This window comes from Strix aluco, chromosome 5 (assembly GCF_031877795.1).
Source record: "Strix aluco isolate bStrAlu1 chromosome 5, bStrAlu1.hap1, whole genome shotgun sequence".
NCBI classification, from domain to species: Eukaryota; Metazoa; Chordata; class Aves; order Strigiformes; family Strigidae; genus Strix; species Strix aluco.
In genome coordinates, this window is record NC_133935.1 from 7,692,465 (window position 1) to 7,712,768 (window position 20,304).

At 43.5% G+C, this 20,304-nt stretch overlaps 1 protein-coding gene across 3 annotated transcripts in view; it reads left to right on the forward strand.

Annotated features, from left to right (window-relative positions):
• Nucleotides 1–9,999: 9,999 nt before the first annotated feature.
• Nucleotides 10,000–20,304, forward strand: part of LOC141923969 (alpha-2-macroglobulin-like) — a 40,544-nt gene continuing 30,239 nt past the window's right edge. For 2 of the 3 annotated variants that reach the window (XM_074825743.1, XM_074825744.1), the window contains exons 1-5: nt 10,073–10,256; nt 15,293–15,476; nt 16,325–16,481; nt 17,033–17,085; nt 17,784–17,804. In XM_074825743.1, coding sequence (XP_074681844.1) covers nt 10,171–10,256; nt 15,293–15,476; nt 16,325–16,481; nt 17,033–17,085; nt 17,784–17,804 — 501 coding nt within the window. In that variant the 5' untranslated portion in view covers nt 10,073–10,170. Of the gene's footprint in view, nt 10,257–15,292; nt 15,477–16,324; nt 16,482–17,032; nt 17,086–17,783; nt 17,805–20,304 lie in introns of all 3 variants that reach the window. The other variant, XM_074825741.1, reaches the window with a different exon arrangement.

Here is a 20,304-nt window from a genome sequence, read left to right on the forward strand (position 1 = left end):
AGGTCCTTCAGTCCACCAGCCTGGCCAGAGTTTTTCCAAAAGAGATGATAAGCCTGGAGCATGATGTCCTGTCCCAAGCCTCCCCATTTTCCTGCACCTCTTGTCATCCCCCACTTCATTATGCTTGGAGTCAGGGTGTTTTCTTCAAACACAAACACTCTTGGGTTGCAGCCTGCCAGAGTCGGTGGACGGGTGGGAAGAGCATGTGGAGTTACCAGAGCCCCAGCAGAGGGGACAAAGAGTCAGGGAGGCATGGCTGGAGATGAGGGAGGAGGGCTCAGGAAAGAAATATGGATGTGGCTTCTCTTCCCCAGGAGCAACAATCATGCTGGCAGCCCTCGCCCACCCCCACCAGGCTCCGCTGGCCATGACCAGGCGCACAGGGTGTTGGGGTTGGTCTCACCGCAGTCCACAGGTGGTGGGATCCAGCCCCATGCCGGCGTATTTGCAGTGTACCAGGGACTGACCATCCACCAAGGAGGAGCAGGGAGAAAAGGATGGATCTGTCATGGAGTGGGGGCAAAGAAGGACCTGCCGTGCAAGGGTGTGAACAAGAATTTAAGTGGATGTTCAAATGCTGAGGGTTAGTGTGTGTTTTGAAAGGATCCATTTCACCAGGCAATTTTCTGAAGTTGTGTGTGGACTTGCATTTTTTTCCAATGTAAATTAATCATCATGTCAACACAGAATATCCCTCTTCCCAAATCAATTGTTTATTGCAAAAGACACTAAATAATCTGAGTCAGTGGGATTTGTGCTTCTGAGTTACTCAACCAGGCTCCTCAACAAACCAGATGTCTGAGTCTCCACAGGCAGCAGGGTAACCAAATACTCACAGGATCCATCAGCCATGTGTGAGTTTTAGAATTGCACAGGACTGGCCATCCAGGATATGCATGATATTGATGTTATAAAAAGCCATTTCATTAAGTTTCACAGACGAGGAATTTGTGGGGCATGAAATTGCTTCGGGTAGAGTGCAGAGTTCTGTGCTAAATTTCAAAAGTAACACTTCACTGACAGTAGGAGGGAAGTAAGAAAGACTGTGAATTTTACTTTCCTAACACACCTCAAACTGTAGCAACCGACTCAATTTACATGAGCATCAGGCTGGACTAAAGCAAGAGAAATCAACAGTTACAGCAACAAGGCTGAAAAGGACACCAGGCTGAGTGGATGAGGATACAGGATGTGCATCTTTCTGGAGGATCTGAGGCCAATTAAGCCAAGGCTTCAGCATCCCACATGGAACTCATAAAAATCTGCCTCAGGTCTGGCCAAATGTTATTCTGTTCAGTTAAACATCATTTTCTGGGAAGAAACAAGGTCCTGGAAAAAAAAAAGCTGCATTGTTATCATTCTTTTGGAGCCTTCTTTTCCTCTTAGGCCAAACCTGAACTATTAAAACATCAAGAGCATATTTCCCACTGCAGACCTCTCCTCTGCATGCTGAAAATGTAATGTTTATTACCTGATTTTTATCCTGTGACTCAAACTGCTAATTGCTGATTGCAGTCAGATAATAAGCATCCCATGCTCATACTCTTCCTCCTAATTTTTGCATGTAGGCCATACTGTCCCTGGCTCCCGCTCCCACAGGGAACAGCAATATTCTTTAAAATGCATTCCAACATCTCCCAGATTTCTGGAACCTGGGTGTCTTTTTTCAGCTATATGTTTTGTGCCACGCACCTGAAACTGAAGCAAGTATATTAATTGTTGACTAAGCAAGACAGCGACACCCACTAAATTGAATGTCATTTCTTCCTCTGTAATCTGATAATCCTGAGGCATCATATCATTAAATCTCAGAGATTTGGGGAGTGTTTTGCATCTCAGAAGGTTAGAATTACTTTAATTTTGGCAAGGCATACAGACTTAGTAAACTGTTTCCCCAAGTGTTAGAAAATCAGGCTCACTCGCCCAAGAGGTGCTCTGAGGTATCCCACTGCTGCCTCCTCAAACATACAGACCCTGATTTACTGTGCTTGGTGTTGCAAATCTCATCTTAAAAAAGCTACCAGAGAATGGAGACATGTATAAGTATCCACAGAAACTGTTATGCAGATCCTTGGACTGAGTCAGCAACACTATGAGAAATAGGAAATTCAAAACTTTACTATGGTTGTCTGCCAGTGCCCTCGTGCCTGCCCTGCAGCTTCTGGATCTCTTATACGTCTGTGCACGGCTCTGTTAGAAGTACATTAAAAGCTATCCTGAAACGCAGGTTCTTATGAATAAAATAGAGATAACAGAGTATAATCACATGAGAATGTCTTTGACTAAAATGCTCTGTCAAGCTTACTTCCCTTTGTGATAAATCCTTCTTTGTAGAGTTTATTTGTGCCGTGGGAATTGCTCTTGCTGCTCATGTGGAGTTCAAACTGAAGGATCTGCTAAAGGCTGATGTCATGGCCTAGCTAAGAAGATTTATAACGACCACACTTCTTCTGGAAACTGAACATAAGCTTTTTTACTGTAGATGATGAGTCTCATCCACAATGTGGACCACAGGATGCAAAATCTAGCTAAAAAACAAATGGATCTTCCCAGAAAGATGAGCTCCAGCGTAGCAGCATTTTGCTTAGGCCCCTCAATTGTTTACCCAGCACTCTCATTAGACAAAGGAGTCCTTGGTCCAGGGAATTTGGTTGCCCCATCTTTTGGCTATAATCCTCTGTGATCCCTGCAGTGTCACAGGCAATAGCACCAAGCTATTAAGCAATGGCACAGCAAGACCTCAGCTGTATGATTTCTTTTATTTTCCAGATCTTGTTACCTATTTGTTGACGTTCAGATCTTCTCCTCAGCACCCTCCCTCTGGCAAATACGAAGTGTGAGTGATGACCAACCAATTTATTGATCAGAGAAGACCAGAAATGTGCCAGAGGAATCTTCAATCAGGAAATGATGATGTGTCAAAATGCTTGGAGGAAACAACTTAGCCTTGCTCTCTGATCATTTCTTTGTTGAGTTCATTTGTCATCTACCTGGTGGGCAATTAAGGAGTTAGGGTTCTGTCTGCAGTCAAATGACCGCCACCATCTGATTCATCAGACAGGTGGCATAGAAGCATGCTCAGATCTCTGGCACCACTGGCTGTGAAATGCATAGCATCAGAGAAGGGCTTCCTGAGGAACATCGCTCATGTACATTTTAATTTTTTTATTCAGAGTAACAGTGAAAAGTTTTCTCAAAAATTTTTCAGGTGGAGAAGCCACTCATGTCAGCTAGTCCTGTATCTCAACAGCAAGAGAAAGCTTCTTTCTGCTTGACCTCCTAAAGGGTCACCCTTTGAGGGTCAAGAAAAAAACAAGGCATTACACTGAATACAGGACCTACAAGGCTCCTTCAGGGAAACTTCTTGCTCTTCCCCTTTTTGATCCTCTTGCAAGTTCACCACATTGATCTCCTGATGCCTTTTGATCTTGTCTTGGCATCCTTCCTGCCACCCAGTGTTCCTGCTGGGCAAACCAGCACTTCCCTTAAGAGCGTGATCTCAGCAGAGCTCCTGGATCCCATGCTGTCACACTGTGTATATGATCTGACAGCTGGGAGATTGAAAAAATCTTATTTGAGAGTGAAGGGAGGGTAAAAATGAACAAGGCAGTCAGCGGTAGGTGGAATAAAAATCACCATACTGTCTATTGACAGGGCTCTGTGTGCATGCTACTAAAGTGCTAACCTTGCACATTTTTTTCAGCCTCCCACTCTTTGGCTCAGTACCCATGGGGAGGTGAAGGCTGGGTTATTACCAGAGGCAATTGCATAACCACTCCACATGTTTTCTACTTCACTTCACTAGAAGTGACTAGATCTAGGCCCCACTGGTTCCCCTTGCTGTTCCTCCTGTCAAGGCAAGGTACATCCACATGTACTCAGTAACCTGAAGTCTCTGCCGTGGTAAAGCTCATCTGGGAAGTGCTGTGCACTGAGTGTGGGCTGCACAGCGGGCTCTCTCCTCACAGCCCCACAGTCTTGTTCTTGTTCAGCCCCGTCCAACCACTTGTGTCCAGTGCAGGGTATCCCAAAACAGAAGTGCAGTGGTGTAATGCAGCCAGGGCAGGATCTGTAGCAAGACACTGTGTTCACTTTTGATAAACAGCATGTTCTCCAGCTGTGCTACAGCATCATGGCTCATACCCCTTTCCCTGACCTGAAGGGCCAAACATGACCAGCTCTGCCCTGTTAAGGTGCAACAGAACAAAGCAGAGGTGCAGGGCAAAGGGTTAAACATAAGAATATCTGATGCCCTGGCCTCATACTCCATTAGGACTTCTTGTCTTGCTTTTCTGTAGCATCACAAAAATCTCAACAAACACTTATCAGCCTCTTGTACTGGGAAGAGACCCATGTCTTGAGCACCAAATGACATCTGGCTTAGCTGTGGCACAGAGAGAGGCCTGGACTTGCCCAGTGTCATGCAGCAAGCCAGTAACTGAACTAAGCATAAAGACCTTCCCTCCTCTTCCAGTGCAGCTGGCAGGCTCTGGGCCCACGGTGCAAGGCCAGCTCACCTCCCTGGCACCGCTGGAGGATCAAGTCCCCTTGCACAGCCACCACAGCAAGTGGGTGTTGCACTGGCCCAGCGCGGCATGGTCCATCCCATGTGTGGCATTGGCACAGCCCTCTGCTGCCACCTTCTAGTAAAGCCATTCAGAGGGGGGCAGTGACTTGGGGTTTCACTTTTTTGCAGCTAAATGAACATCAAATCTAAATGGGAAAAACCTTTGAAATGTCTATGCTGTGTAAGTATGATCTTTTTCTCTTCTGGCACTCTTGCTCATGTCCTTGCGCCATGAAGTTGGGATGGTCTCTGGGGATGGCTACCCCATAGCGCCTCTGCGCACAGGTTCTGTTGTTGCATCACCTTCAGGGGAAGCATTTATTTCCTTCTGTCTGCTCAGTGTTTCTCTGCACGCAGCTTGGCCCATTGCCTCTTCTTCTGCCACTGTGCACCTCTGAGAAGAGACTGGCTCCAACTTCATTCCACCTGCTTTGAACATCAGCCTCAGGGCCATCATGAGATGCCTGTGCTTCATTTGAGAAGAGAGGGAGCCCAGGCAATAACATCACAGCTAAAGCTAAACACAAAGTCTATACGTATTTCGTATGTATTTTTATGTGGCAAAGTTTTATCTGAAAAGAGGAGTCATATAACTCAAAAAAGTATAGTTAATTGTCCCAAGTGCTGTTTTCAGACACATTTGTAAACGCTTTGGTTTTTTCTCTCCCTTTCCTTGGCAATAGTCCCAGTAATACAAATCTATAAATGAAAATAGTTTTTCATACTTTACTACATCAGGGTTTATATTCATTCCTCTGTAATATCCAACAAATATCTGTGACCATGCAAAGAGCTAGTTTCTTGTTTATATATTTTAAAGTTATTAGATATCATTCATTAATTACCTTTAATAGATTTAATAGTGGGATTTCAACAACTGATCCTACCCTGAGTATACTGTGCCCTGTAAGTATCACACTGCAGATTTCTCATGCCAGAGGGTTAACAACCTTGGCCGCAGCCTTTTTAGCAACATTTCTTTTAAGGCAAGATAAAGTTTATACATAGAGGTGAGGTTTGTTATAATATAGCTGGGAAAGGTGGATAAACCCTACTTCGTATAGGGCTTACCGTACAGATGGGCTAGCCTTACCTCACACAAAATATAGTTACAGGACTGTTTATAAAACTCAGCTAACAATTTGGTTTTCAATTTAAGCTACAAAGTGTATTAAAATGAGACTAATTAATTGATGCCTTTGCCATGCCTGAATTTACATATTTGCTCATGTGACATCACAGAAATATGAGTTATATTTGTGAGCCCAGCTGTCTGCGCCTGGGAAGGGCAGTTAATCTGCCACCAGGCCCTTCTCTCAGGTTAAGATATTCAACAGGCCACTAAAGTGGATAATCTTTATTTGTTCTGATATTTTCAGTTCAATTTGAAATTTAGCTGATGAAGCCTTTTTAACGGTGTTTCCTTTCCTTGCATATCTTCCTTCATCTGCATGTTGCAACCTGACTAATGTTCATATTGTCTGAGGTTTTCTGATAGAGGACCTTCTCTTCACTATGGCCTGTGAAATATTTTGTCTCTCACACAACAATAAACCCTTTTTTACTTCTCTGGGTATTGCTGTTGCTCCTATTAATTTATACCAGTACTTTTTCTTGTAATGCTTTTTTGTCATTTGAAATAAATTGCTTTGGGTTTCTTTGCTTTAAATACATAGGCTGGGGAAACTAATATCACTATTTGGATTTCCTTTAAAATAAAAGTATTGAATTTCTTTTTTCTCCTGAAGGATTTTTTTCAGCCTTTAGCTGAACAGCTAACACAATTTTGTTAACTGGAGCTGTTAATATAAGTGTCAGGTTTTACAGTGGCTGTTTTCTCACCTGTCCCCATGCAAAGCTGATGTAGGGACTGGAAAGAGCCATTCCTTTGATAGAGATGCTCCTTCCCACCAGGGATGATACCAGTGTTACCAAGAACTATTGCCTCAGCTTTTTCTTTTAACACATGCCTCTTCTTGAAAGCCAAAGGTTGAAGTTCAGTTTATTGCTTTGGTTTGGCTCTGAGGGCTGAGCATTGTGCTACAGTCCTGGGGGAGGAGGAACAGGAACACAGTAGAGAAGCAGGTGTCTTTCTTGGGATTATTTACCTTTGGTGACAGTGGCTCCAAAATTGCTTAAGAACGCTGGGGCAGACAAGGATTCCTGCACACAATAGTGTTGTGATAGTACTAAAGGTATTTATACCCACCAACAGACACCTTTTCTTCCTGCAATTGCAGTGACCGGTGAGCCACTCTGTTATTGGATATTTGTCTACAAAGCTGAACAATAGAAACTGAAGAGAAGTCAGAGAAAACCCAGAACTGGGTTAAGGTGATTAAAATTGCACAGCTCAATATCTTACTTTATTTTCATGGGGAAATACATTTTCTGTAGTCGTCATAAACTTGGAGGTGTAGGACACTTCACATTTTTCTGTCATCTCTGCTAGCCAATGCAGTGAAGACTGTATGACTTACAGAAAACTTTGCAGAATAAGATTTGCTGTGACTGGAATTTATCAATATTTATGATTGCTTATATTAACTTATCAATTGCATCTTTTGTGTCAGTAAGTCCAACTCAAAATAATATATTTTAAAGTGCTACTGGAAAGGAAACTGCAAAAGAAATAATATGGAGAATTAAATGCTCCACAAAATTCAAAAAACCAGTCATAATGATACATTCAGGCAAGGTAGAAGCGCTCCCATGATATCCATTTCTTACTGACCTGGTGTCTTGCTTGATTTTAATATGATAATACCTGGAAAGGAAATCCAGTGTGTCAGCACATGTAATTTATCAGTATATCTCTGAGAATTATCTAAAATTAAGCTAATTTTCCCAAGTATTCTTTGGAACAAAATAAAGTTTTAGAATAAAGTTATAGTTTTAATTTAGCATTGGAAATAAATAAATTTCAAAAACCTTCTATGGAACAGTCAAAAGATGTGCTACCTTTAAAAGTGAGAGTAAACATGTGTAATCATTCATTTTCAAGCAGGATGGACCAAAATTAATTGCTATCATTTAGTACAGAAATCCACTCTGCTTGGAGGGTTATAAGAAATTAGATTTAGGCATTTTGACTATATCAACCATTTACTGTGATGTGGCCTAATTTAAATTGTTTGTGGTCAACAGATAGGTACAGTGATTCACTTAAGTTTTGTACCAGCTTAATATGGGGTCTAGTCACTGAAGATATTAGACACATATGGATTGCCTTTTGATTTGCCAGGTGTGCAGTGACTTCAGACACATATGAAGTATTATCATAAGAGGAAATATCTTTCCTGTGGTTAAAATCATGACTGCCAGTTCGCTGAAGCCATCACCGTGTATGGCAAAGATGTTGCATGCCTTTTTCAGCAGCGATATCTTTTATTAGTCCAGCTAGCCTTGTGGAAGACATACAATCTCTCCTTCAGGTCTGAAAGAGCACCCAAAATCTTTCAAGCTAAGTACAAGTTCAGACACTTACGAGCTTTGTGAGAGAGAAACCAGCAGAAACACCAGCTGCCTGAGCTAAAGGGCAGTTAGTGTTTGTGGAGCTAAGGGGGCATTAGGGTGTCAGAGAGCTGGTAAGTGGTTTCTGGGGGACTAAGAAGCAGCTATTTTATAGCTTGGATGGTAAGTTGGTTAGTAGAAGGAAGCCGATGACAGTGAACAGGATCTCCATTGAATCGCTGGTTTTGATGGCGCTGGAGATGCATAAATTTTAGTTTTACATGCTCATTCTTAAAGCATACTTTGCATACGTCCATTCAGATTTCTTCTTGGTTTCAGTTTACAGCAGCCTGAATGACAACAGGCAACTTGGGATGAGTCATGTTTTCCAAACGCCCAGGACACTATTGCTTTGAAAACTGCTGTTTTGCATGAGCCGTTTACTGTAGAAGTGGAAGACGGGAGTGAGAGGACAGATGATAGGGGGCGTTTCTGGAGTAAGATCTGGATGGTTTTTATTACTTGGTAGTTACGCAACCACTTTTTTGTCAGTATTTCCATCTCTAACTGATAATCTGCTAAATATTTTGGTTTGTGTAAGTATGTGTTCATTTCTTCTCCGTATGATATTTATATAACTTCCCCCCAGCAGACACTGGCTGCCTCCTGACTGTTTTCCTAACTTTTGTGATTTATAATAGGTGTCAAATTTTATTCCAGGAGAGACTGTGCCTGATTTTTGAGCACCATTCTTAAACTTCCTTTCATCCACAGACATTTCTCCTGGTCCTTTGCACTGCTCTTCCCTGCAGTTTTCTGGCAACTACATCAGAGTCAAGACAGACTGTATAGCTAACGTTCAGCCTTAACATTCACTCTTTCTCAAAGCTTAATCTTCAGGCAAAGAGCAAACAGGGCTGCCTGTGCTGTTGTGATCTAATAAGCTCCTTTGTACAGAACAGAGAATCTCTGCCATTAATGTGGCTTCACGTAGACACATTCCAGGTGGTTTGTGCTGAAACATTTTCTCTGCTGGGTTATTTGTACACAACAGAAATCTTCATAGAGTTCATGAATCCCTATAAAGAGTGTTACCAAACCCTTTCACCGCACAGGCACTGGAGGGCATGCTGACAGCCCTACAGCTGCAATCTTGCAGTTTTCCATGGACTGGTGCAAACACCCCAGCTAGTTAGGCTTCTCAGGGAGTGCTCATAGTTTGGACTGAATATTTCTGTTCAATCACCTGGCAGAATTTAGAAAACTTTTTTCTTACTAGATTCAACTTCTGGATAAGCTGCTACAACCGGAGGTTTGCAGAAGACCGAGTCAAGTGAGCAGCACTCTTTCTGAGTGACTTCTGTTGCAAACATGACCCACAGCAGCACAGATCTGAATCTGGCAAAGGGAAGGAGGAGACACCTGGAACATCTGCACTCCAGGTGACACTGAATGACAGGAGATGATCATCATGCTGGGGAGGCAAGGATGTCTCCCAATGACATTGTGTAATATTTGTGCATATTCACAGTGGAAACAGAACTTATTTCCATATCTAGACCAGTACCCCACCTCATTTTGGGTTATATTCCTGACATTAATTTTCTAACCCGTGGTAACTGTTTGCAACTCTTGTCAGCAAACTACAGCAGTATTCTGTTAACATAATATGGGCAATGTTTCTGTCTGTGGGTTTCCTTTTGTTCTTAAAATACCTATAAACCTGGCTTTTGCCTTAAAAACATCACAGTACCCCACATTAGAGTGCTGTGATTGGATGCTGCTCACAGGGAATATTATCCTGTGTTGGACATAGTTCATTTCCCCAACACTGTGGATTTCTGATGGGTTAAAGAAGGCATTCAAAGATTTCTAATATAAGCACTGTCCAATAAATACCCTTCCCCCACTTGGAAAGTCTCTGGCCAAATACTGTCCCTCTGTTCCAGCTCCTCCTTACTGCCTCTCCCTGTTTCCGGATGGGTCCTGGCCCCCAGCCCTTATCTCCTCCAGCCCCTGGGCTGTTTGCAGAGAGCAGTTATAAAGAGGCTGACCCAGCAGAGAGTGGAGGGGAATTACAAGGTGCAGGAAAACAGCAGCGCCGGACCAGGCTGGGTGTCTGCTTGACTCACCACGACCTGCTCTACACCATGGGGAAGGACGGGCTGCCCAGCAAACCAATCTTCCTCCTCCTCCTCTTCTTCCTTCCTGGAAATACCTCTCCCACCACAGAACCGTAAGCTACACATGTAGAGTGGGGGGAGGGAGGTCTTAGTGTTCCTTTTTTCCTACAGTTTTCTTCCTTTCTGTCAAATAGCTGTGTCCATTTCTTCCACTCCTGCCCTGCATCCCAATTCTAGCCAAGCTCTGAGCTTCCTGCATAGCCCTGTCAGTGCTCCCCACTCCCACCCTGCAACCCCCCACAGCTGCCTGCTAGCCCAGCCCTGGATCCTCACATCTTTGCCTAAGTATATTCATGCCTAGAAACCTTCAGGTGCCTGGGGTTTTGTGGGCATGCTGCCAGAATCCATGTACTTACCTTTCCTGTAGTATCCCTGTTTCAATCACTGAGTCATTTCTCCCCATTCTCCTGTTGCTTTCAAGATGCTTTTCTCCCTTTTCTCCCGTTTCTTTCAATTCACTTTGTTTCCCTTGGCAGCATCAGATGTACTTGTTCCCAAAAAGGATCTGTGACCTAGATTCTCTTCCTCCAGCGCAGAGCCTGGTGCTGGCACCCTCCCCTGGGGCATCCACCCCTGGGGCTGCAGCACCCATTCTGCTGAGGGCCCCGAGCAGAGGGGCAGCCGGGGATGGTGTGGGCTGACCAGAGTCCAGCATTGCCACCCCAGCCTCACCTACCAGAGAGGGTTGCTCTGGAGCCTCTAATCTGGATGGGAGCAGCCTCCCTCTTCAGACCCTGGCTGCTGTCACACGGTGTGCTTCTTGCTGTGCTGGCAGAAGCGCAGTTCTCACCAGCACGGATCTCGTAAATGCCGGCCTAAAGAGATTTCATGCCCACAAGCACCACAGTAGTGCTAGCAGCTGTAGCAGAAGGTGCAGCATTACTGCTGCCGCTTACTGTGTGGCCAGAGGTGAAGTGGTCACCAGCTCAGACTGAAGGACCTTTGAGTCACACAGTACCATCAACCCCTCGTTCATCTGCCCTGGTTGGGTGCTTCTGGGGTAGATCAGCCAGCCAAGTCTGCTTTGGGGTCAGGCAGAGCTCTCTGGTCTCCCTACAATAATCTGATGCAATTAAGTAAATAAGATTGAGTAATCTTAATTCATCCCTGTCCAAACTCAGGGGGAAAGGGAATGAATCTGTACTGCTCAGACCTCTCCTCCTATGAGTAACATGTTGCTCTTTGTCGCTGACCTGAACGCTCTTTAGGGAGGGGAGAAGGAAGAAGGGCTAAGAGAGGTGGGGGAGAGAGGGGTGTAGCTGGGATCCACAGAATGAAGATAGGAGCCCAGTAGGGAGGCAGTGGAGTCTGAGCAGTGAATTTCTAGTTAGTATGAGAGTAGTAGTTCTGTTTTAAGTGCTGCAGGGTAGATCAGATGCTGTGTACAACGCAGAAGGGAAGCTATGCTTGTACTGAAGACAATGAAGTTCTAACCAAGACTTGCTTACTGTTACCTGCACAAGTAGGGAGATCGCTTCTTTGAGCAGCAGCAGTTGCTGATAGTTCCGTTTCAGATGTGAGCTGCTGCGCAGGAAACACAATTAAGGTTCAGACTATATATTAGAAAAAAAACTTATTCACCAAGTTAGTGCAGCACTGGAACAGGTGACCCAGAGAGATGGTGGAAACTCCATCTGTGGAGTCCTTTGCAACAGTTCTGTTCCAGGAGAGAAGTTGGGCTTGAGACATCCAGAGGTCCCTTGAAACCAAAAATTTTATGATTCTGTAAGATACTGACAGCAAGATTTTTTTTTCTTGCTCTGGGTCTGTTCTGGAAGAATTCAACAGGAGGTATTGTTCTGCTATTCTGGTATGTTGTTGTGCATGCCAGCTGTTTTACAATGCAGTGTAGATGTTTGGGAATACACTGCATATGATCAGAAATGCAGGGTCATGATGGCACTTGAATTGGCAGGTATGGATTTGGACCAATGGAGATGCCTTCTTTGTTGGGTGTTTGTTCTAGGGAGCAGTTGAGAGTCAATAGACAGACGTTAGTCCATCTTAAGCTAGAGTATTACCTTCTCTATACAGACAGACTCATCATTTTTGCCTCAGTCACATTCTCTAGGGTCTCCTATCCCTCCTTGATGCCTGATTCTGACAGACACACTGCTTCTGTTGCTAGAACAGTTCGTTACATGCAGGCAGGCTGTCTCTTTTGGCAGCCCAGATGCTATTTTTCCTGGAATGTCTATACATGGACTTTGTGACCCAAGTTATTTAAAGCTCTCATAGTACTTTAATTCTTCTAGCTCTTTTCACCAACACATCCCAAAACAGCTAAAGGGAGATCTATAAGCAGCATATTTCATATCCTTGTTTCAAAGGCAGAGAAGCTGGTGTAGGGGGAAGTTCTGCATGTTGGCCAAAATTTCAACAGAACAGTGAACAGGAAGAGGAATGAGGCCAAATTCCCCACGAACTAGGTCATGCTGTCCCTTCAGTAGACTGGATGCTATAGTCAGATTGCCAGTGCCACTGACGGGGCAGGGGAGATGAGATTAGGGGAAGCAGGCACAGGGTGAGGCTGTGGAGGAAGGGGAGCACTGGAGCAACCAGATAGCCACAAGTTGTAAGTCACTCTGGGTGGCTGGAGCTCCCTCCTTTCACTGCTTCTGCAGCAGCATGGACTGACCAGAGCTGCTGGCTGGCTCCTTACCACATTTTATCCCATTGCCTGGTGGTGAGGGAAAGGGAGGTATCGCCTGGGTCCCACTGCTTCACAGTAGCTTTAGAATTTCCCAAAAATTCAGAGCCCAGGCAATAGCGTAGCTCTGGATGGGCCCAGCTATCTCTTTCCCCAGGACTGGCACCACCTGGCAAGGTGCACATTAGCCTTCCCCAGTGGAGGGCCAATGGAAAAGTGGTATGAGCAGTCCTGACCACAGGTGTCATCCCATGCATGCAGTGCTTAATATACCCTATGGACTGAATTGCCACCAGAACCTCCTGCTGCTGCATCTGGATAGCCTGAACATGCGCAATGAAAAAGGAATACTAGACCTATAAAAATGGTCCAGCATCAGACCAGAGGACTATATTGGCTCTGTATTCTGTCTGCATTGGTGGTCAGTCATAGGTGTTGAGGGACAGAGTAGAGGAGCAAGGCAAGAAATGAGTTTCCCACCTGCTGTAGCCTTATGAGGCTTCTATCAGAGGTTCAAGGTCTTATTGTGTCAAGGATTACATCTGTTCTGCTATATTTTCTAGCCATTTCTGGGCAATGAATTTACCCAGAACACTTTTAATAGCCTTCATATCAGGAGTAGCTGATTTTCTTGCCCTTATGAGCCTCACACCAAATTTTATGTAGCCGGTGCCATAGGGCAGATACCACATGCCTTGGAGAGTTACTGGCAGGTGGGGAGTGACAGCTGCTTTTAAGTGCCTGCACATGGCTGGACAGGCAGGTAAGGCCCTAATTATCCAACTCAGTGGCTCCTGCTGTCTCCTTTTGTTCCTCACCTAGGGAAGGACAGTCAGCTGCTGTCTATCACCTGATGCAGCCTGGGTATGCATGCCCTTCTTGGACTGCTTGAGAGCACCAGAAGGCTCAAGAGCCACAGGCTGGCCATACCAGAATCGTACATTTGAATTTGACAGCACCTGGTAGCATTAAGTTCTTCAGTTTAATTTAGTAAATTAGTGAAAAAGTTTCTGCTTCCTTCTGTTTTTAAGCCAGATGCTTAGTATTTTCACCTAGTGTTGCTTACTAAGCGTGTTGTCACAGGTGATGAACAAACCATACTGTCTTTTGTGCACATCATGACTTCAGAGCTTTCTGTCATGCCTTTTTCCAAGGCTAAAGAGTCTTAATCTATGTAGTGTCTCCTCCTACGGAAATCATTCCAGATTTCAGATCATCTCTGCCATCTTTCACTGTTTTTTTTTCTGCTAAATCCATTTTTTAAATGCATGCCAGATGTGAGATGTGGAAGTACCTTGCAATTACAGAATGGCAAAACAATGTGTTCTGATTTGTCCTCTATTTCCTTCTGAACACTTCCCTACAGTCCATTTGTTACTTGTCACTGAATGAGAATTTTCAGTTGAGTGATCAATAGTGCTCATGTCTGAGTGGTAATAGCCTACTTAGCGATACAGCATATACACAATAGCATTCATACTGTTGGAGGAATTTTTTCTTCCTCTATTGATTATTTTCCCTTTATGAACAGTTCATTTGCCATTTTTGCTACACAGTCCCACCATATGACAAGTTTTCCACAAATAAGTAAGTCAGTTTTAGGCATTTTTTTTATCCTGGACAATTATCAGAAAATTATACTTTCCAAATCATTTAGAAGTGGCCTGAACAACAAGGGTCCCAACACAGACTCTGGAGATTTTCACTGGTTCCTACCCTTTGTGTCTTATATTCTAACCAATTTATCCAGGTCAGAATTAATAATTTGTTTTATTAGTAAAAAATTAGTAAAATGATCCCTTTTATTGGATGACAGCTTAATTTAAGGGTCTTTTGTGAGGGACTTTTGTCAAAAGCTCTTTGAAGATGCAAGTACACATGTGTTGCAATAAAATACTACTCTCTGAAATCCTTTGTGTGCTCATCTTAATAAGGTTCCAAACTGCAAACACTCACATTTTTGTTCAGCATGAGAAGGATTTGGAAACCTGGATAGGCAAAGACAGGAGCAGCCAGACAAGTGGGTGGTTTTTTCAACCCTAAAACTGCTGAATTTTCAACCTCTTTTAGCTAGTGCCTTTGACTCTCAATAGGAGATTGTGGGATATACAAAAATCAGTTAACAGCCTGGAACCTTTTGCACCATCCTTATGCCCTGCTGTGAAGCAGAACAAAACATCCTTTGTAAAGGACTCTCTATTAGCATAGAAATTGTTCCTTCCACTGCAAGCATTTTCCTGCTTTTAGGCTAATTACTTAGGCAGTTTAATATGTATAAACCCAAAATAAAATGAATGCTCATGTGTATGTGCACTGCAGTTCACAGGGACAGTAATGGATTGGGCATGCTGATTTGTTAATTTCCTTTCACTTAATACTGTTTCCTTAAAACTGTTGCACATTTCTGATCCTTCTGATTCTCCTTCCCTCTCTTCCTAGGCAGTATATGGTGCTACTGCCCTTTCTGATACACACCGATTCTCCTGAGAAAGTCTGTGTTCAGCTGACCCACCTGAACGAGTCTGTGACGCTGAGTGCCACACTCGAGTATCAAGGGGAAAACAGGAGCTTGATTGATGACGTGGTGTCCGAGAAGGATGTGTTCACCTGCATCCCTTTCTCTGTGAGTACCCATCCTTTGGGGTGACCCCTTGTGTTTACTGATGTGTTATAGTAGATCTAAGCAGACCAGAAATGAGTAATAAGACACTTTGCAATCAGAGACTTCTAAGCTAAGCCAAACAAAAAATTAATTTGATGTGAAAAATTGAATGTGACAGCCTCATGAGGAATAATTTTCCACCATTATCAAATTCTGTCCCACGTGATATTTCTGTGCATGAAGGGTTTAGAGAACTCTTTTGGGATCCTTCATCCTAGAACTTTGACTGAAGAAACATAGCCCATGTTTGTTTGGTCTGGTAAGTCTCAGAGACAAAATAGTGAAGTGGAATAAGAACTCCAGAAGCTGGGGAATGGTTAAAGACAGTGAGATCCATGAGGTCATTCATCTCCTTCTGGAGATTATTAATTATTTTTTCCTGCAGAAGGCTGGTTGGTGAGCAATGTATGCAACTAGTCCCCCCCACTAAATAACAAATCTGGGTTGATTTCCATTTTGATAAATCACAGGATGGAACAAGATCAGATTCAATATTTCTCTAAGGAGACTGTTGTGTATAAATGAAGGAAGGGAAAAGGCTTCCAGTATTGGAAGGAGAGAAAGAAGCAGCATGGAGAAAACTCGAGGAAATTGAGATCTATCATTGCAACAATTCCTGAATGAAAAAGATGTTTTTGAGACAGAGGAGACAAGTTCATATCAGAAAATCATGTTTTTCTCTTGCTTCCAGCATTGAGTCTTTGGTGTCCCTTCTAGTAAACTTTCAGGCCTAGCTAATACTATGTCCCTCAAAGGCTTAGTGCAGCGGGGTGAATCAGTAAAGCAGTTATCCTCTTCATTTTCCTTAGCTTCCAAAATCCAATAGCACATCTGTGGCATTTCTCACTGTGATGGTGAAGGGGGCGACACTGCAGTTCAGGAGCCGCAAGTCGGTGCTGGTCAAGAATTCTGAGAGCTTGGTCTTCGTCCAGACAGACAAACCCATCTACAAGCCTGGACAAACAGGTACGAGGAATTGGGTTGGTGGTGACTCTGACAGCCGAAAAACTTAAGGGTTTCATTCCCCTGAGGTCCCATACTTTTATTAAAGCTTTCAAACTCCTTCATGGGGAGAGTCAAAGTGCTCAGTAAATCTTTCTGTCAGCTGAGATCTAGGGCATGTGGTATCTTCATCATTCTTATTCTCCATCCTCCAGGCACAGCATCTCAGACAGATGTAGGCACAGGCTCAGATCCATTCTACTCAACTAGAGGCACAAATCTGGGATGAATTCAAAGCATAGTCTCCCTTAGCTGCACCTGAATCAACAAAGCAGGACAGGCACGCCCAAGCGACAGTTCAGTTCAGCCTGGTTATTCTTCTAAATTTATCTGCGTCTCACCATCTGCAAGAGAAAGAGCCTGAAGTAATTGCTTCCATAACTTAGAGATCTCAGTTCAGAGCCTGTTGATCCGTGGAATGAATCTGAGTTATAAATTATTGAAACACTGACATTTCCTCTTAATGGCTACAAATTTAACAGTGGAATTTCCTTCTTTTCCATTACACCCTTCAGTTCTGTTTCGGATCGTCTCTCTGGACAAAGACTTCTACCCGCTGAATGAGAAGGTAGACCATAATTCCTTGTTGTTAACCAGGAGGCTTAATTCACAATTAACACCATTACTGTCATCATCCAGAACCACTGAAGACAGCCTTTAAATCATATGATCCCGTATTACTCTCACCATCCTTGACCCATTCCCTATCCTGTCCTGGGACACACTCCACCTGTCTCTATTGACTGAGAAACATACCCCCCTTTTCAAGGTGTTTAGAACCAGATTTGCAAAGGAATGTATGTAGCTAAGCGTGTAGGCAGGGATCTCCTTACTGAAAAGATGCATGGGACAAGTTTCCATTGAAAGTGGCAGATGTGCAGCTATTTCTGGCAGTAGGTGCAACCACGTGCTTAGAGGTAGAGAGAGCAGCATGACAAGGACTTAGTTTTGAGGAACTGGTCAGGGGTGCAAGTCCACTTTTTAGCTTATTTGGCAATCAGATCCTCATGCAGACAAGTTCTTTGAAAACTCTTCCTTCATCACATTTTCATATTGTGGTAAGACAAAAAGTTGGGGCTCTAAAATATTATAGAGGAGATTCCCTTAGCCATGAAGAACTAAGGAAACAGAGCAAGTACAAAAAAGGAAGAACTCAAAGGACTTCTTAGAAGGTTGTTCTGCCCTTCAGTCCAAATCTGGAAATTGCTTCCATCCATACGTGACTAATATTTCTAACACTGATTTTCCTTTGTTCTTTCCCCACAGTTTCCATTTGTCTATGTTCAGGTGAGTGGATAACTACATGCCTATTATTTCAACAAAATGTGCAGGCACAGAGGTAGTAGCGTCCCACGGTGGTGTTTTCAGGTTGAGGTGAAAGGGGAAAAAAATGGGCGCATGACTTTTTTCATTTGTGTAAAGGAAGGCTGAGCAGTTGGGCATCAAAATAAGTTTTGACAATGGTTCTTTGATTGGGGAATGTGCTGTAGGAACAAAATAGTTAATCAGTGCAAACCATGCTGTGAGCAGAATTACACTTGCCTAGAGGTCATATCAGAACGGCTTATTCCTCTTCCAAGCAGAACTAAGATTTTCTGTCTGCCAAGTGTGGTTGAAACCACAGAACTATGTTAAACAAACCAACAAAACTAAAGAAACAAAATTATGTAAGTAGACGTCCCCTATGTTCCCAAGCATGCCCTTTTTGTCTTTTTTTTTTTTTTTTTAAACGGTTGAACTTCAGTGACAGACAAAAGTTAATAGGAAGGATGTTTCTGTTAATGGTTCAAGTATTCACTTTTTCAGCTGATAAAGCAAAATTTACAAATATTGTCCGGGACATCTTCTGGTAAAAAACTGATGGTAAGGACCCAGCAGTGGACCCTGAAGCCATGATAGCAGTACAAAGAGTGCCGAAACTGGTGTGCACAAATCTTAATCTGGTTTGTGTGGTTATGGGTCCTATGTAGTCAGTCCTGTCATTACTCCTTGCTGCTTGGGGTTGTTGTCTCCATTCTGCATCATCTCTCTCTTAGAGTTGGGGGTGTTGTCACAACTGTGGAGGCAGAAGGTGGGCCAGAAACAGGCTATGCTCCTCTTTTCTACCCTCCTGCCACAGTGCTGTCACTCTCTCTTCCCATCAGCAAACTTCCAGAAGAGAGCTGCAGAGCTGGTAGGCCACTGACAGTCTGTGAATATTTGGAGAAGGAAGAGTAAGAGAGTGTGTGGTCTGGAATAGCAGGTGGAGAAGAACATCTCAGAACTACCTTCTGCTAAGGCTCTCCCATGGGGTTGTAGAACAGGTCCCTTCCCTTTCAATACTTGACTGAGTACAGGTATTTCATGAAAGGAGCAAGAAATAAATCTTATCCACTGCCTCCAGAAATCCCATATGCCTTTGCCTAACAAGTTGAATAATTTCATAACCTTTTTTTGTGTCAGTACCATGAAAGGCTTCAATTTAAAATCACTAGGAAGGCCATCTTGTGTTTACAGCTCCAGCCTGTGGGGTATGGTGTTTGTCCATGCTGTTTAAGCCAGTTTATGTAGACCTTGTTCTCTATCCCCACCATCCTCTCCCTTCCTCAATGCTCTTTCTCAGTCCAGCACTGCCCTTTGTTTGGATTTCACAGATGTCTACAAGGCAGTCTTGTAGAGTGGGAAACTCACCTGGCAGCAAATTCACCATTTTTCTCTAGAGTTTTTTTCAACCAGATCAGACTGTCAGTGAAGTTTGCCACATGCTTGCACGAAATTTGGACTGGTGGCAGAAGTGAAGAAAGATGACAGCTTAAGGTCAGCAGTGCTAAGGAAATAAATGTTCATCAGCCTACACCCTTAATGTCACTAACTGATCGTAGCCAGCCACAAAGGCAGAAGTTAGTATGAGTCTATTATTTCTGAACTATTATCCTGACCTATTGCTTCTGTCATTTCAAAAAAAGCATTTCTGAGGAAAAGCAAACAAACTGACATTCAGGCCTTCCCTATAAATACATCACAGAAATGACAATGAGTTCACAAGCCCAGCTGTAAACAGTTTCTTGAATTCCTCTTCCAAGGAAGCCTGGATGTGTCCCTCACAATAAGTGGTGAGCTTTTCAGCAGGGTTGAAATATGACAATGAAGAAGATTTGGTCAGAGCCATAGGATGCATTTTACTGACTGTGCCTTCCTCCTTCTTGGGAAGAAGGCCTCCTCTTCTGCCCCCTGACCAGTGACCTCCAACTGTGGGATGTCATTCACATCCCCTTTTCCCTAAGCCCTGAGATAAAATCTCAGTGAAGTAAATGTACACAGTCACATATCTTGAGTCACATACCTATCTAGAGTAAATAGACTTTTGGTGACAGTCAAGGTACAATGCAAGGAGCAGGCAGAAAACAAAAGACTGTAAACATTAACCATCCTGCTGAGAAGCCTGAAAAGTGAGTATCAAACTATGCAGCACCACTGCACTGGTTCAGTGACTTCTACAAGAAATCTGGGACTCAGCTGATGACTTTGGAGCACAGCCTACCGATAGTTCATCATGAGCAATACTCAGCTGTAGTAATGATGAGATTTCAGCTCCAGCGTTAGGGGCAGGGAGACACTCTTAGCTAGATGCACATATGTGGGATATACTTTCCTCTGTTCCTGTCCCCAGTCCCCCACCCCACTACAAGCTTTGGACTCTTACACATCTACATTTCTCAGTCCCATAGATAGATCAGGTGTCTCACTCCTCAGCAGATTATGCACTCTTACTCAGACGGTCTCCATTCCAGGCATGGAAAAAAACCTT